At 35.0% G+C, this 18,206-nt stretch overlaps 1 protein-coding gene across 3 annotated transcripts in view; it reads right to left on the bottom strand.

Annotated features, from left to right (window-relative positions):
- LOC109078802 (endothelin-converting enzyme 2-like) overlaps positions 1 to 17,398 on the bottom strand; it is a 60,510-nt gene extending 43,112 nt beyond the window's left edge. Inside the window, exons 1-2 of one of the 3 annotated variants that reach the window (XM_042738903.1) lie at positions 17,176 to 17,398; positions 16,986 to 17,062 (exon numbers count right to left, since the gene is read on the bottom strand). In XM_042738903.1, coding sequence (XP_042594837.1) covers positions 16,986 to 17,018 — 33 coding nt within the window. In that variant the 5' untranslated portion in view covers positions 17,019 to 17,062; positions 17,176 to 17,398. Of the gene's footprint in view, positions 1 to 4,975; positions 5,533 to 16,985; positions 17,063 to 17,175 lie in introns of those variants that run through there. The other 2 variants (XM_042738905.1, XM_042738906.1) reach the window with 2 other exon arrangements.
- Positions 17,399 to 18,206: the final 808 nt, after the last annotated feature.

Here is an 18,206-nt window from a genome sequence, read left to right as displayed (position 1 = left end):
TTGAGAACTAAATCAGCTGTAAAGAGTGATCTATTTAAGCCCACTGAAATGCTTGAATGCAGACGATGCAGACACATCAATCAGGTCTCTCTGTTTTAGGTCAAAAAACCGAAACATTAAAATAACACAGATTAAATAAAATAACCCATGCATGTTCAAATTCTATGTGACGTCTGTTTTTATATTGATTATCAACAGTATAAATGTTTTAATGTTTGGATTAACTAGCCAAGTAGACAGATATGAATGTTTATTCATAACCAGACTGGAAGAAAGTAAATATTGTTAGCTGATGCTTACTGTCGAGCTACCAAGCTTGCTGGTGCTAAGATGAGGTCATTTTTAAAAATAAAGTCCAAATATTTTTATTCAACCACCTAGATAGATTACATCGAAAAAGAAAGGCTGTGATGTTCAGAACATGGTAACTGCAGTAATTATCAAAGTGGGAAGTGATGCCCTCTGTGAGTATTAGACCAGGGGTGTTTACACCACAGACAAGGTTTAAGAAGGAAAAAATCATTATGAAAATATAATTATATTTTCCTTAAAATGTTCTTCCTAACTTCAGGCCTTATTCTTATGTCATATATAACTGTGATGTTCTGCAAAACAACTAACTTTAAAACGCTTTTTTCTTACTGGTGAAAATCAGATGTTTTCTTTCAGGTACTTCACAGTGAACATTACTCTAGTCAACGTAGTCCATATCAACAACAAAAATATATCTTGTCTCCGTATAGTGGTTATTTTGGAAAAAAGGTATTTTGAGCAGTATAGGATTATAAAAAAAATATGTGCTAATATAAAATTAAATTAAGTAGCCTATATAAAATTTCAAAATCTATCTTTCGGTACTTTTTTACTTAAGTACATAAAAAAATTGAGTACTTTTGTACTTTCACTCGAGTAAAATTGAAAAAGAAGTACTTTTACTTTTACTGGAGTAATATTTTATTGTACCTATCTGTACTTTTACTCAAGTACTTGATTTGTGTACTTCGTCCACCACTGGGTCTGCTCCATATGCAAAATTTAGACAAGTATAATACAAAAAAAGTAAAAACATGAAGATAAAGATAATAAGACTGTACAAAATAAAATGAAGAGCCTGAGAGTACAGGACATTACACAATAATCAATAACATTAGAAAGGAGAAATCTTATCATACTTTTTTTATCTATTAAATATTACATAATTATTTTTTGTCTAATTTTAACTGTAACATATAAACATATAAACAGCCTTAAATCAAGATTTACATTTACTGGAAAAATGTTGTATGAGATTTTAATTTGTTTACAGAGAAACTTTGTGCTTGTTTTTGTTTTTGTTTTTTTACATTTTAGCGTGAATCTAACAAAGTGAGTTTTATGCTGATAACATGCAATAACTACTTGCCAGTTGGCTCAGTAATAAAAAAAAAATAAAAAATTCTCCCATTGACTGCACTCTTGTATTTCAGAGGAAGTGAGAGCATTTTCCAGTTTGATCAAGGCTTTGAGGTATGGCCACACACACACACACAATCTTTAAAATCTTAACAGCAAATGTCAGGACCTAAGTGACATTGCCTGATCATTTGAGGAAGTGAAATTCCTCTCAGGGCGTGGATTACACAAACAAAACACACTTACGCACGGAAAAACATTGCCTCGCCGAAAGGGGATATTGAGCAGCTGGGAAAGCGCTGATAAACTGGATGACACCAGATCTGTAATTAGGCCAGTGCTCTGCAGAGACATCAACTCACCGACATCACCGACCCAATGTCTTTCTGCTCAAGCGTTAACTTCATGCAATCTTTTATGGTTCTGTATCAATTGCATGAAGTCCAGAGCTTTTAACTAAAAACAAAAATGAATGCTATGTCATCATTTAGTCACCTTCATGTCATTACAAACAACCCATAAGACTTTCGTTCAACTTTGAAACACATACGTTTATCTGAATCAACTCTTAGAGATTTCTGTCCCTCCCCTGAAAATTCAATCCACCAAAACTTTTAAGCTTCAAAAAGTTCAAGACATTGTAAAAATAATCCATATGAATCTTGGTTAAAGTCTTCAGAAAGACACAATTATTTTTATGACGAACAGGTGTAACTGAGAGTCTTTTTCACATATAAAACATAGATTAACACATATACATAAAGCACATTCAATTTGTTAAATGGAAGCTTAACTTTCTGAATGCACAAAAACAAATCTCATTCAGAAAACTTGGATTAAACCACTCAGTATGGATTATCATGGAATCAAGTGCATTGTGGATGTTTTGAAACTTTTGGTGAAAAGAAACAGAATGAAGAGACAGAAATCTCATTTCTATTATGTTTTTGTTTTTTGTTTTTTCAAAAATATTTAAGATACATTTCAAAATGTTTAAAAATAGTCAACAAAATTAGCTAAAATATGTTAATAAATTTACGTACATATATTTTCTACTAATATATTTTTGGCCATTTCTGTATATATTTAAAAAAAAATGAAAATGAAGATTTTTAAAGGCTTTTAAAAAACATTTTCCCTCCATATATTTAAATCCATTCATGAGCATATAAAGAACACATATAACACATTTTAGTAAAAAATTAGTAAGGAACATACTTTACATTATTCCAAAAAATTACAATATATTACAAAAAAATTAACATTAATAAATCATTATGAATCTAGTTTTGATCACTAATTGACTATTCCATCCACATTCTCATTTAGTCTGAAAATATATTTTGGTATATTAAAGTATATTTATACCTGTAAATATAATTTCCTTTTTCATATTTCTTATTCATTCATTCAGTAAGGGACAGAATTTTCATTTTTGGTTGCCATTATTGTAATATGTATGCCTGATTTCTATTTTCTCACTGTCTCTGTAATAAAATAAAAAACCAAATTTTACATTTTTATCAAATTTCAAACTAATCTAAATGAAGTGCAAAGTAAGGGTTTTTTTTTTTCTTCATTGATATGTTCGCTGCACTTTCTGCTTCATCTTTTGATATTTTAAGGTGTGGTGATTCAGTTGTTATTCTCTAAAATAAAACAATTCTGTATGACTCTATGTGTGAAATTACATTTAAAATCTTAAAAAAATAAATTAAAAAAAAGCCCTTCAGTCAATCAACAGATTGGCTCCCGCCCCAAACTCACACCATTGGCAGTCAGACTGCTAAAAAACAGAGACATGTTTTGGAAGCAGCAGAGAGTCACAGTCTTGTCAGGAAGTCAAGCTACCAACAGCTTTCAGTCGCTACGCATTAGACTGAAATAAACCAAAGAGTTTTAACAAAAACATTGCACGCTTTAAGCTTACACCTAATTTAGATTTGTTCATTCCTTTTTGGTAAAGTGACTGTAATCCTACAAAAAGAGTGAATATAAAAGGGTGAGCGAGTGAAACAAGGGTGTGAGAGAGAAACTGCTGGCCCAAGCTCTCAGTGGTGACAAAAAACGGAAGTCAGGGTTCAGCAATCTCCTTTTCCTCTTTTCTTCAATTCATGACCTCTCCACACTCCGACAGTGAGACCCGCTCAATAACTCGCACATGCACACACAAACACACACCTGTCATGGAGACGGAGCAAACCACTAATTATCTCTCAGACATATTCTCAGACATCCACACAGCACTGCATCCACACAGTGACTGTTTCTGCTTAGCTGGACTGACCAAAATCTTTTGTAGGTCTCGAATGAATCTCAAACATAAGCATTGACTACAACTACAAGGGGGACTTGTTAGGCTGAAAAGAAAGCTGCTCAAACCACTAAACCAAGCTTTCACTTAGGAAAGAGAACGTACAAATGAGAACTTATTTTAATATCTTAAAAAGGAAATTAAATTGAGAGCAAACTGAGACTCCTGAAGTTGAGAAACAACTTCATAGGTCCAGACATGTCACCCATCTACCTTGAGTGACATGCCTGGACCTATGAAGTTGTTTAAAAATACATTTAAAAAAGCACTTCATACAAAAAAATTACTTGAACACATCTTCTATGATAAACATGTTTTCATATTAGACTGTAATAAAGTAAAAAAAAGTCTTAATACAATGCTGAAATTCATTCAAAATGACGACATAAGTGGTTTGCAATCATATATATCCACTAAATCAAAGTCAGTGTGGTATAACCAACATGCAAGAACCCATTTTGAGAAGATCATAAAACAGAGATGCTCTTTAGACCCTTATGAGTCCTGATCAATAAGTTTTAAGATATAAATATTAAATATTCAGACATTTTTAGCTGTTTGTTCAGGTCAAATGGAGTAACCCTAAGAAAATCTCTTTATATTCATGACTCCATATGTCGAGATATTTAAAAATACATATATTTTTTAAAAAATATATATGTTTGAATACTTTTTGAAGTTGAGAAGTTTGAGAAGTATTTATTTGATGGTTACACCACTTGACATTTTAGTGTCATTACACCAAAACGTTGGTATCCTTTAATAAATAATTTTTTCTAAGTTGCAAATAAAACATTACTAGAGTACTGTATGTTCCACAAAAAAAAAAAATACTATTTCAGTCTTTCTACTTAAAAAATTCTAATTTAATTCAATGTTGCTTGATGTTTATTCTAATTATTTGCGATATTTCCAAATAATTTCTGAGTGAAAACTGTTTCTACACCATTTTTCCCCAGAGTAGATAACTACATAAACATTGACAGATATAACGTTTCTAAGAACTTACCACCCGTTTTAATCTATATTTTCTTTTAAACTAGATATTTTTAGGGGCTAGACATAATAGGATGTAAATGCTGCATAAGTAATGTTTACACCAAATGTAAACAGCTACAAATAGCATCTTGTTTTCATTAACTGCAAATAGTGATAAATGCTATTCACACATCGTGAAAGCAATATGCTGTACTAAAGCTAAACTGTCTGAGCAATAATGGCAGAAACATCACCATAAACAAATTAAAATAGCCTGCAGTAAACACATACTTGTGCATATATTCTCACCGTCTGTTAAGTCAGCAACGGCTTTTGCACCCGGACAGCAGGAAAACAAAACAATAAATCAATCCCTCATCCACACAGAACCGAGAACAAGTACTGTATGTTCCTCACACGCCACAAAGACAAGAAAGACACTGCCTCCCCTTCTCATTTCCTTTTCTCTTCTCTCTCTGTGGTGGTGGCCTCCGTCACAGAGAGACCATAAACAGCGAGCAGAACGCTTTCAGACAGGCGGGAGGGACGAATGAGAGCAGATGAATGCACAGAAAACAACACAAGCAGGGGAGTTTGAAAACCACAGTCAGGAGGGTCTGCGAGAGTAGGAGGGAGTTTGAGACACGAATAAAGGGATGAGAGAGACTCAACGGGGGAGTTTTCTGAAGCGATGATGATAGCGGGAAAGTAAACAGTTTCGCCAAAGAAAAACGCCTGGGGCGGCTACTTGCTTCGTGCAGCATCATGACAAAGTAGAAGACAGTTCCTAATAAATTAAAGTATCAACCAGAGAAAGATAAAAAGTGAGCTTTAAAAAGTGGTTTGATCAGTGGCACATTGATCCATGGTGCTCATATGGGGAATGCAGGTTCAAATCTTGCTCGCAACATTAATTTATCTACTGATATGAAGTCTACAGAGCCCGTAAAAAGACATGGAGATGGTAAAAATATATATTTTACTGATTTAACATTCTCTCACAAAACATTTGAGTTCACCTGAGAAACTTTTGTGTTTGTGATGGAAATAATATGAGATGGTCTTGTAATTGAACACAAATGTTCTGCAAGCAAATGCAGATGTTCTACAAAAACAAAAGTGATTGTGGGAACGCAATAGTTTTGCGAGAGAACGCCATTGTTTTATGAGTGAACATAAAATTTTTCTGGGGAATGCAATACTTTTGTGATTGAACACAAATGTTTTGCGAGAGAATGCATAGTTTCTCGCAGGACCACTACTTTATCGCTTTGTTATCGCTTTAATGCGGAATCTTAGGGGTTTGTTCAAATTGCTCAAGTTTGATAAAGTAATAATGATGTTTGCCCAAAATAGAGATAATTAGGCAAAAAGTTAATTCTGTAATTATTTACACATGGTGATCATGTGGGCAACATAAATTCAAATCTTGCTCACAAAAATGGTCATTTCCCAGGTCTGACTGCTTAGAAAAAGAAATCAGCTAAACTCTCCATAACATTAACATTTCACATTGTCATTTCAAAGCCTTTCTAAAGAGGAACACAAAATAAGATATTTATCAAAATTGTCATGCTTCCCCTTTAAATGGATGGTGACTAGTGGCTATCAAGCTCCAAAAGGTAAAAATAACACCATAATGCATGCACTCGAAAGTCTATGACTCATGCAATATATTCCAAATCTAAATTTAAACTATATTTCTGAATCATTAGTTTCAACATCTTAATTTGTATTTCACAGAAGAGAGTCATATAGGTTTTAAAAGAGTAAAGCAAAACAGAACATACAAGCAGAAATAACATGGGCTCGACCATCTCACAGTTTATAACGTACATTTACGTCAAGCTATTTAGAGTATCCACCGGGACATACTAGATAAAAACAAACCGCAACCCTTCCTTTCCTCAGTAAATATTCGCTCCACAGAAACTCCCATTCAAAATCGCCCCACCAGCCCCTATTCCCACAGTCCTCTGGCCACTCATTCATAGGGACTTCATTCAGGCTGCCGGCTTAGAGTATGCTAACACTTCTGCAATGTTAGAAGGGGCTTCCATTGTAGCCGGTTAAAGGGTACAGGGACAGAGAGTCGTACTGTTGTGGAAGAAAAGGCCATTCTGTTCTGTGCCGGCGGCCCATCATGGCCTGATGTAGTTAGACACTTGAGTGCACTTCACACGAGCCCCCCTTTCCCTGAAAACCAATAAGCAGAATGTATGAACACCTGCTGATAGCTGCTCATTGTGAAATTATGTTTTTGGCAATAAATTTAAAGCAAAATTTCATCTGCAACTCATTTTACTTCCATAATGTGAGTGTAACCTAACTGTCAATGTTGAAGAATGCAGGACTTCCAGGACTTGATTTTATTTGCAGGGAACTGATTAGATCATGAAAAGTTGGTGTTTTGTAGTAGAATGGAGGCAGGTGGTTGAAGGGAGGTGTAGACAATTAAGGCAGACTGGTGACACCAACTGATAAGGAAAGTTACTACATTTTGATTGCACTGAAACATTTTTGAAATAACATGCACCAGTGTTTTTTATTTTTTATTTAGTCCATAAAGTCTAAGACCACACTGAATTATTATTATTTTTTTTTTTAATGTGAAGGAATGATGTAGATTATATTTCCCGTAGCTAAAACAATAGAGCACTGGAAAGACCAAGGTCACTGGATTGATTTCTAGGGAAAGCATGAACTGATAAAACACATACCTTTAATGTAATTTAAACTGTTTTAGATAAAAGCATCTGCCAAATGCATAATTTAGTATTTAATATTTAAGCACATTTGTGACAATGATCATGTGAACACCTTTGTACAACCTGTTATCATAATCATGCAGCTCGAGTGCTGCAAGTGAAATTGTGAAAAATCAAATACTAAGACATTTGGAGAGAAGTATCTCTAAGGAATTTCATTCAGGATTAAGACTACAGTATATCATTGCACTTACTGCAATCATCAGAGGGCTCGTATCATGATCATGGTTGCATCACTTTCTTAGACTTACTGGTGCGTAATTCTTATAGTACTGACCACAACATTGTCTTAAATAAGCTTGAAAAAATGATGTTAACATTAATGGAATGCATTAGCATAGTTTACAAATTATTTATCTGACCATTATCACTTTGTAGCAAGAAATGAAAAGGTGTCATATAAATCACAATTTCGATATGGTGTGCTGCAAGGCTCAATACTAGGACCATTTTTTTTTTAAACAATACAATCAGCTCTATATATCCTTGAGGTCAGACCAAACCTACCAATTCTCTAAACTTATGGACTGCATAGATAATATTAAAACCTAGATGACTAACTATTGCTTAATTACTGGACCAAAAACCTCCAAATGTAATAACAAAGAATACAATGTGTCTCTTGATGAATGGTTAGGGTTAAGGTTATGGTCTTCAGTTAAGAACCTGGGTGTACTATTTGATAGAAATCTGTCATTTAAAAGGCACATTTCTAGCATTTGTAAAACAATGTTTTTCCATATTAGAAATATATCTAAATTACAATGGAAAATGGCAAAAAAACAAATTCATGCATCCATGACCTCAAGACTAAATTATTGCATTAATGTGTGGATCTCCTGCAGGTTTTACTAAAATATCTAATTAAACGAAACATTCTGAAGTTAATACAAAATCTTCAGTTTATAGTTTCAGTCTGAATGTTTACACTGAAAAAAAAATGCATTTGAGCTATGTTCAACAGCAGTGTTAATGTAGCCATTCAGGTTAAAATGGTACAAAAAGGCATCTGCTTAGAGAATATAAATTCTCTTTTCCGTTTGTTATGCCACCCTCGGTTTGAGTGTGTCATTGATTAAACAGAACAACACTGTGTGTGTGTATGTATGTTTCTGAGAAAGAGAGAGAGTATATTCCTCAGGGAGCCTGAATGACGTCACCGATCTGGGCATCAAGGTTACCTCACTCCCCACACGCAGACCGCGAGAGGAAGAAGGGAGGAACGGAGGAAAAACAGAAGGAAGGAAGGAAGAGAAAAGACAGTGGGAAGAGTGCAAAGAGTTTTGATGGGTTTGCATGAAACAGGATTAAAAAAAATCAGATCACCTACAGATTCAGTTTAAAATACGCTTTAACTTGAGCACCAGACCATTATTCTTTCTTTTAAAAAAACAAACTGTTGAGCAACACACATCTGAAAGGAAAATTTAGGTCTCTGTGCACATATAAGAGCTACAGTGGAAATGCACCACAGGAATCATGGTAAGGAGCCGTCCAAACACTGTAGAGCTGTTCTTCAAAGCATATCGTCATCTATGAACTGCTTACTTCCTGTCTTCCTGTGAATTTCCACTTGTGCCACCATGACAGACTTCAAATAGCTTCCCTCCTGCTGTCTAAGCTTTCACACAGGTGTGTGCACAGAAACCTTACACTGCAAAAAGCATCTTCTTAATCAGTATTTTGTACAGTTGCCCAGTACAAATAACTTAACACACTAAAAAACTGAAAAATTTACTTGAGAAGAAATAATGTGAAAGAAGTAACTTCCATTCAAAGAATGATAAAAATGTGTAAAATTGTAAATAATAAAATATAGATTTTTATACATATAGCACCTTTCATACATTAAATGCCGCTCAAAGTACTACTGAAGTTATACATTATAAACTAAAGATATATTTTCTGAAATCAAATCTTAATATCCTATGCAATTTTTCTTCTCAAGTGAATTTATCTCGTTTAGATTAAGGCTCTTAAACATTTTAAAATGTAATTAATAACCTGAATTTACACAGACTGCAAAACAAAAACTACAGTCTGTGAGTAAAATAATTAGCTTAAAATGAAGAGAACAAACCATAATAATATTGTTCAGACTTAATAAGCAATCTGTAAGTGATCTAAACTGTAACTTTGCTGCGGGAGGATGTGATTAAGATGAAGAGGAATTGAGTTCTTCACAGACGCCAAGCTGCTAACAAAAAGAAGGAGAGATTGCAGGGCTCTCTCTCTCTCTCTCTCTCTTCTGTCAATTTTATGCCAGGTCTCAGGTACTGCAGTGCAGAGCTGGCAGAATGTTAAACAAGCAAATGATGGGAACATGGAGGAATAATGGGAACACAGAGAAATAAAGAAAGTCAAAGGAAGGTATGAAATTGTACATGGAGGGTAAAGACAGCGGGGTGCAGTGCTGAAGGACGGAGGCAGATGAATAAAGTATAGCTGGCTTGAAAAGATGAAAGGATGACATGACAGACAGGACAGACTGGTCCCTAGAAATCCATATCGACCCATTTACTCCCTTAACCTTAAATCCATTTTAATAGCTGAAAAACATAATTAACATTGAAGAATCGGTGTTAATATTTCATGATTTTTTATAATCTTATGAGAACTGTTTGTAAACAAAATTTCAACTTGATAACACACTTCAAACATCCTCTATGAAAAATATTACATTACTTATGTTTGGAGACTCCGAGACGGCAGATAAGCATAAATAAATGCAATGAAGTCTCTCTGACTGACTGATATATAAACTGAAGAGACACTCCTGACAGTTTACTTTGATTTATTTCTCTACAGAAGCAGACGCGACCTCACTATTTTTATTAAATAACAGTTGCGTTTATGAAAAGTTTGTCTACTTTGTGAAACAACACAAGATTAAAGCTTCAGTAATGTCTCTCTAGCAGGTTTTGATAAGGTCAGAGGAACAAATTAAAAGAATCCGAAGGGAAAATAAGAGGTTAATTGCAAAATTACTCTCATCATTTTCATACATCCATCACTAGAGCCTCTGGGAAGCAAAACAACAGGAAAGTCAATCTTAAAAGAACATGAAGGTTAATGCACACTTCTGGTCTTATTATCCGATTCATCTGTCAGTTTTTCATAAGAAAAAAAAGTTTTAATAATATTTCAGGAAATGAACAATCTGCTTCCAGTTTTGACTGACATCCCCCAGATTCTTAAAAATAAAGGTTCTAATTTTTCATCCAGGTGGATGCTGCACACTGGTGGTGGATGAGGAGATACCCCCTGACAATGTAAAGCGCTTTGAGTGCCTAGAAAAGCGCTATATAAATGTAAGGAATTATTATTATTATTATTTTCTAGGATTTTTCATGAAATATCTCTAAAGATCTATTTCAAGTAAATGCTGGTTAATGCTCAATATGAGTAAAACGCACAATAGCAAATAAATTATATTTATTTGTCTTTTTTATCAGCATCCAGCATTAAATGTGCCTGCCTGTTGAGTGGTTTCCCCTTCCCCCGCTGTAAATTTCACAAATACACTGTGTTAAATGGAACCCAGACTCACTATAAAAACGTGCCCCCGGTGAAATTTCATCAGAATGATAGCACGTGAAATTAAATGTTAAATGTCCAGACAAATGTTTAGTGAGAGGACCTAAGGTTTGAAAACAATTTTAGCCATTTTAGCTTCATTCTGCAAGACCATGAGCTCATTTATCGAGTATCATGACTCATGTTTCACAGGCCTCGTACCCAAGTGCTCCGCATCACAAGTGCAGTGCTGTACCAGGTGCGCTACCAAGCAAGTTTACCAGGTCAGAAAATCCATACATGCAGCTGGTAAAGTAAAGCAAATATGAAAAAGTTAGCTTAGAAATCCTGATAAAAAATTTTTTGACATCATACCATAGTACTGCACAAGGAACTGCACACAAATATGTCTTTATTAATTGATAATCTGCTTCTGTAATCATAATTTGTGTGAAGAGGAATGAAAGTTGTTGGTGTTTGCCATTAATTCCAGCTGAAAACTGCAGTGAATTGGATATAAAAGTACATTTGGGGAGTTTTACAGAGATGTATAGTAGATAAATTCCAAATTTGTGTCTGTGTGTCTCATTCTGTGGCATTAAATTATACTGTTTTTATTATAATGTACATTGGCTATTCAGGTATCTGCTATTTAAAACACATACTGATCAACCACAAGCCTAGATATCTAGAAAAACTAAATGCCCCTAAAAACTCTGGTCCAATGAAACATTAGTCAAAAAGGCCTTCTCTAAGACACATCAGCTGGCGACTGAGAAGGTGGATTGCTAGATCACTGACCTTAACTTGGACTCTGAACACACACACTTACACACACACCGGTACAGATGGAGTCTTGGTGTAGACAGGAAAGTGTGGCCATCTCCCTGCTCTCACACACCCAACAGCAGGATGTACCAGTGCTCCCGAGCCCTAGCAGTGCTTCAGGGGTCACACAGGGGATGACTAGAGAGTGCACTCCACCTCCAGAGAGCTTAACGACCAGCCTTTCCCACAGCAAACCACACCCTGGAGTCTCCCTGTCTTTCTGATCTGGAGCCAGTTTTGCACTCTCTCCAACGATGGTTACGGTTTGGATCAGGATTTCTCAAAAATCATGTTATTACTACCTCCATACCACAGTATGCACTGCTATGCCTAAAAACGCTGGGCTAAAGACAACACTATTCCAGAAAATGATGGGTTAATTTTGAGCAAACATTGATTGAGATAGTACGCATGAAGGATAATTATGCAAACAGGATGATGCTGGTTACATAACATCTTTATCTTCAGGACCACATAATCCAGTAACTGTAGACACAAGCCAGTGTGTCTCTGGCCAAAGCAAACATCAGCAAAGCCTGGCCGAAAGTTTACAGCAAGACCCTGAAAAAACACTGCTAAACAATAGCATCACTATATAAATGTGTGAAAACCTGCACTAAATGAATACTGGTACAGTTTGCATGATGCAGAAAGTGCAGAAACAAAGAGGAAGTAAAAGATAAGATCTGTCAGTGGCTTTACGCACTAGAGATCATTCTGAATCAGAGAAACAAATGTAGCAAAAAGTTTGATGCAACAGACTCCAATGTACTGTAGCAGCACCCAATCTGAATGTCAGAGAGAGCATTTTGAACAAAAGATCAGATTCAGAACAATGCTCAAAACAGATCGCTTCCATCAACACATCCAAAGCTTGCACAGTCCTAAACCACTGCATGGGTCATCATTTCATTGGGTTACACCACACAGTTTTGATAAATTTAATGATTAATGTTTGATGATTGTGTTATTTTACATATGCATACATACACGATTGCTTGTTAATGCTGCTTCTTCACTGTGGTTCGATCCAGTCATTCAATATTCTTTCAAAAGATGCATAATAGCACCTCCTACTTGTTACCAGTGAAAACATGGAAAGCCGGAAAATTCTGTCAATGTCGGGGAAAGAGTTAAAGGGATTGTTTACCCAAAACGAAAAGCCTGTCATCTAGGGATGTGAGATATTTATCATCTATGATAATGTCGTAATTGTTGTTTTAACAGTGTGCGAGCAGATCTTATCGAGTATGTCACTCACTCACAAACAAACAAAAACACATCTTGAGAGTTCACTGCATGATTAGATGCACCTATAATACGAATTATGAGGGCAAAAAATATCCCTGTATGGGTTTTGGTTCTAACTATGTCATATCAGATATGATATAGTTAAGTACTATGATACAAGCAAGAGTGCCATTTTCCTGAAAATTAGTGCTAATGAAATACTTATATACAGCTCCTTAAAAAAACAAATAGTTATTATCAAGTGAGTTCGATTTTAGGCACAATATTGTCTGGTATTATTATATTATTATTATTATTATTTTATTATCATCAATGAAAATAGTTCCAAACAAAGTCCTCAAAAAAAAAAAAAAAAAAAACAACACAGTGGAAACATGCTTCCAAATAACTTATTTTGGGTTCCACAGAAGAAATAAAGTCAAATGAGTTTGAAACTACATGACTGTGAGGAAATGATGACAGAATTTCTTATTTTGGGGTGAACTATCCCTCCCTATTTAATGAAAAAAACATAGCTATTTATAGCGAAAGGGCAGTGATTTCATATTAATTTGTATGATTTCAGTTCTTCAAGTTTTAGAAAAAAAAGGCCCATCCCTAAACCTAATCCCTAGTGGGACATAAGCAGTTCATGAAGTCATATGAATTCATACAAATCTGCCACCAATTTGGCAAAATGTAAAATATATTTCTATGAGAGTGTGTTGTGGTAAGACTGAAGCAGTGTCTTCTCTTTGCAGGAACTGTGATGATCATTCATCATTTTTTATGGTGAACATATAACATGAGTACACCGCCCTGGAACACAGTGTATGATGACATGTATCAGTCTGCAAATAAATGATCTTGCTGATCCAGATAACAAAGTTGTGGAAATGGCTCTCGCTCAGCTAGCAGTAATTGATTTACAGCATCTTGGACGGCTAATCAGAGCAGCTCCTGACCTCTGAGCGCTCCTCCCAAACGACTGAAACCCTGCGTGTGTTCATGAGTGCATGCACATCCGCTCTGGCTACATTACGTCTGAGTTATTAGTGGTGATTGCTAAGGCTGGGTGATGGGTTCTTCAAAACCCCCTTATGCTATGTTTCATACAGACATGATATCTGGCAGATACACTCTTAAAAAAAATCTGAAAAATAGGCCATGTATTTTTTTTTTTTTTTCAAGTATTTCACTTTTTCATTAAGTGTTCCCTCCTGGTGGAATGACCTTCCCAACTCAATCGGAGTCATCTAAAGACAACAAACAGCTAAAGACAACTATTCCATCTTCATTTGACCCTCTGGTTTTATTTATATATATATATATAAAAAAAAAAATAATAAATAAAAAACACTTGACCCCTAACACTTGCACTCTCTGCTCTACCTCTTTTCTAACTACTTGTTTTATTTTTGTTCATTATTAAAAAATGGCCCTCTAACACTAACATTCCCTATTCTTTTTCTATTCTATTCTTTTATTTATAAAAAAAATATCCTCTTACACTAGCGTTCCCTATTCTTTTTTTCTCTATTCTGTGTACTTGTTTACTTTTACTTTATTATATAAAAACCCTTGCGTACTGCATTAGACTAATCAAGACTTGTCACCGCACTCACACTGTAAAAAATGATTCACTTTATTTACTCAATAAAATTGTTTAAAATTTTATATCCAATATTATTAATTAAATTTAACACATTAGAATTAATTAGAAATAATCAAATTAGATGCTTACAAGCAACCATTCAAAATGATTAGAAGAACATGAAAAAATTAAGTAAAATTTACACAAAAGAATACTAAAAGTTAACTGTAAGCATCACAAAACAAGCTACTAAAAAATGCATAAAAAAGTAAAAATAAAAGAAAATATTAAGAATAAATCTAAGACAATTAATCTCATAATTTATTCATGCCGCAAAGCATGATGGGAGCCATAAATGAGTTTTGATTGGTGGCACCCAGAATGCAGTGCAACATGCTTTTTGATGGTCACCATTGTTGAGGTTCTCAGCCTGATTCTTGATGTCTGTTGCCTAAATGAAAAAAAAGTATTTTTTTTTTAAATGTTTTGATCAAAAATGCTTCTTAGAATCTCTCTGCTTATGCTGAAAATACCAGAACTTATACTGTACAGCCAAAGAACGCCTGTTGAATTTGTGAATTACATTTTTGCGCTGTGTTTCTTAATCGCCAACTACTGGCCTGGTATGCATAACATAGTATTCATTAGCATAGTGTTTTGTTTTTCTTTCTCAAAGAAATGTTTTTTGTTTTGTTTTGTTTTGTTTAAACTTTACTTTTTTTGTGCTATTTGACTCATTTTGAATGGTTAATTTCTAAGCATCTCATTTGATTAATTCTAATGAATTCTTATGTGTTAAATTTAATTAATAATATTGCTTGTAATCTGTTGCCACAATTTTATTAAGTAAATATAGTGTATTATTTTTAACAGTGTACACCAGCTACACACACACATTTCCTATCATGTATGCCTATGAAAGACGATCGAACCAATCAGAGTAGGTATGGGGCGGGTTAACATGTGCAACCCCGCCTCTATATGCAGGCTGCAGCCAGGTGCTTCTCGTTTTTGTCCAACAAAACCAATATTTTTGTATACATTTTACTTATTTTTTTCATGTTATTTTACTCATTTTGAATGATTGCTTGTAAGCATCTCATTTGATTAATTCTAATTAATTCTAATGTGTTAAATTTAATTAATAATATTGCTTGTAATCTGTTGCCACAATTTTATTGAGTAAATATAGAGTATCACTTTTTACAGTGCACATATTATTACTCTTTTGTAATTTTTGGTTGCTTTGTTAATTTTGGTCCTCATTTGTAAGTTGCTTTGGATAAAAGCGTCTGCTAAATGACTAAATGTAAATGTTTCACCTGTATTTTTGAATTATACACTGCATTGTTTTGTTTGTTTGGTTTTTTTTTTTTTTTTTTTTTTTTTTTTTTTTCAAAAAACCCTGAGCTGATACATTTCTTTTGTGTACCCCAAAGTAGTAATTTTCATTTGTTTGTTTTGTTTGTTCAATTAAATTAAATGTTTCCACTCATAATAGGCCTGGCCTACATAAAATATGTTATCTATCAAAACATTGTATTTTGCATTGACACTACTCGCGATTTTAAGAATAACCCTTCTAATGTTCAGGTTTATCTCAAACCTAGAATCAACAAACACTCATGAGATGATATTAATATTTTAAAAAGTAACCATAAGCAAAAGTAAGATTTCGCGGGAAAACGGAATATAGGCTACCTGTTACATTACAACAATATCCTCGCGCGACCCACCAGAGCTCTAGTTGCCATGGTAACGTACGCCAGTCCGTAAAGCGTCGTGCAACTCGAGATGCTCTCGTAGCCACTCCCTGTAAACAAACGAGCGAAACCTCGGACAAAGAGTCAACGAATAAAAACCAGTCGGTCTTGTGTCGGAAACAGCTCCACAGAATCTGTGCTATTCGGTCAGGAACAGCGTTACAATAAATAAAAACAATAAAAAGCAGCACTAACGACTCATCCTCGTTCGAGAGCATTATGACTGTTTAATTTAGTTAAAAAGGTTTTTTTTTTGTAACAAACATACATTCCCAAAAATGACGCGGAAACGACTGTGGGAAACCCGAATATAATTAAAGCAGTTGTTCAAATAAATACAGCTGCGTTGTACGCGAGGATGAAATGATTTGTCGTGAGTTTCGTTACATCAGTCCTTGCGCAATCGAAGAGTAACGTTAAACATTAAAAACAGACGCGCGATAACCACCGATGCGATCTACAGTCTGTCCAAATGTGCAGAATTCGCCTCATTCCGTGCCAGGAATCAATTGAAAGCAGCTTGGCTCCGTTCAGCCCGTGTTCTGCGCGTGAGACGGCTCGCAGATGTTTTTGGTGTAATGGAAAGCATCAGTGCGACTCACGTTATTCCGTAAATCTTGCAGCGCTACACTCATCGTGCAGCATCGGCGCTCCGCACGCGACTAAGCCATCCCTGCGCCTGCAACACACATGAGCAACGAGTGTTAAAACCAGCCTTCATCCACTCGCAGCCGCAGTTTTCCATCTGCAAACACTGAAACAGACTGACAGACGCGATGCGTTAAAGCCTACCGCTGGACGTTTTCATGCTGCGTTGATGTGCCACCGCCAACGACCAGCACGTCCTCTGCTCTGTGTGTTACAACACAGAAAGACGTCTGAGGGACATAGATAGAGATCAGCCTGTGCTCTCTCTCTCTCTCTCTCATTCCCCCGCCCCTTCGCTCCGTGTCCGTGATTGAAGGCGCGCTCTGTGGACTCTGTCCTGGGCATCAAGTGGGATGATGAGCGCTATACCCTCCCTCTTCATGTGCTATTAAAAATCTATAGTTCTTGAGCTGCCTTATGGTTCTTTCGAGAGGAACGTCTTGACGTTACACCGTTCTTCAGATCAGCGTATTGGATTGTGGAGCATCACTAGTTTTCTGAAGAATTAGCCTTTATTAAAAGTAGCTGGAAAAGCATTTAGTTTCTACTTTAAATGTAATTAAAAAATAACTAAGAATTATTATTATTTAAAAGTGTATCGCCACTATTTGAAAAAAATATGCAGGCTATAAAATACAACATAAATGTATATGTCTAAAATATATTAATAATATGTGACCACAAAACCAGTCGTAAGGGTAATTTTTTTTTAAAACTTGAGAGTCATACATCATGTGAAAGCTGAATAAATAAGCTTTCCACTAATGTATGGTTTGTTAGGATCGGACAATATTTGGCCGAGATTTGAAAATGTGGAATCTGAGGGTGCAAAAAAAAAAAAATAATAATAATAATTCAAAATACTGAGAAAATTGCCTTTGAAGTTGTTCAAATGAAGTCCTTGGCAATACATATTACTAATCAGAAATTAAGTTTTCAAATATTTACGGTAGATCAAAGCACACACATTCAACAGGCCAAAAGCTCATCCATAAAAACCATAAAAGTTGCTGCGTCACAGCTCCAAAATGAGAAAATATGATTGTCTGATGAAGAGTTTTCAGGCTCGAAACATCACCTGCCATGAGAACATTAATATTTTCTACTTTTGGAGCTGTGGTGTGCCAACTTTGCTTTTCTTGTTTGAAATATTTACAGTAAGAAATTGTTCATGG

Source organism: Cyprinus carpio, chromosome B15 (assembly GCF_018340385.1).
Source record: "Cyprinus carpio isolate SPL01 chromosome B15, ASM1834038v1, whole genome shotgun sequence".
In the NCBI taxonomy this organism is placed as follows: Eukaryota; Metazoa; Chordata; class Actinopteri; order Cypriniformes; family Cyprinidae; genus Cyprinus; species Cyprinus carpio.
This window is presented reverse-complemented; position numbering and strand designations above follow the sequence as displayed.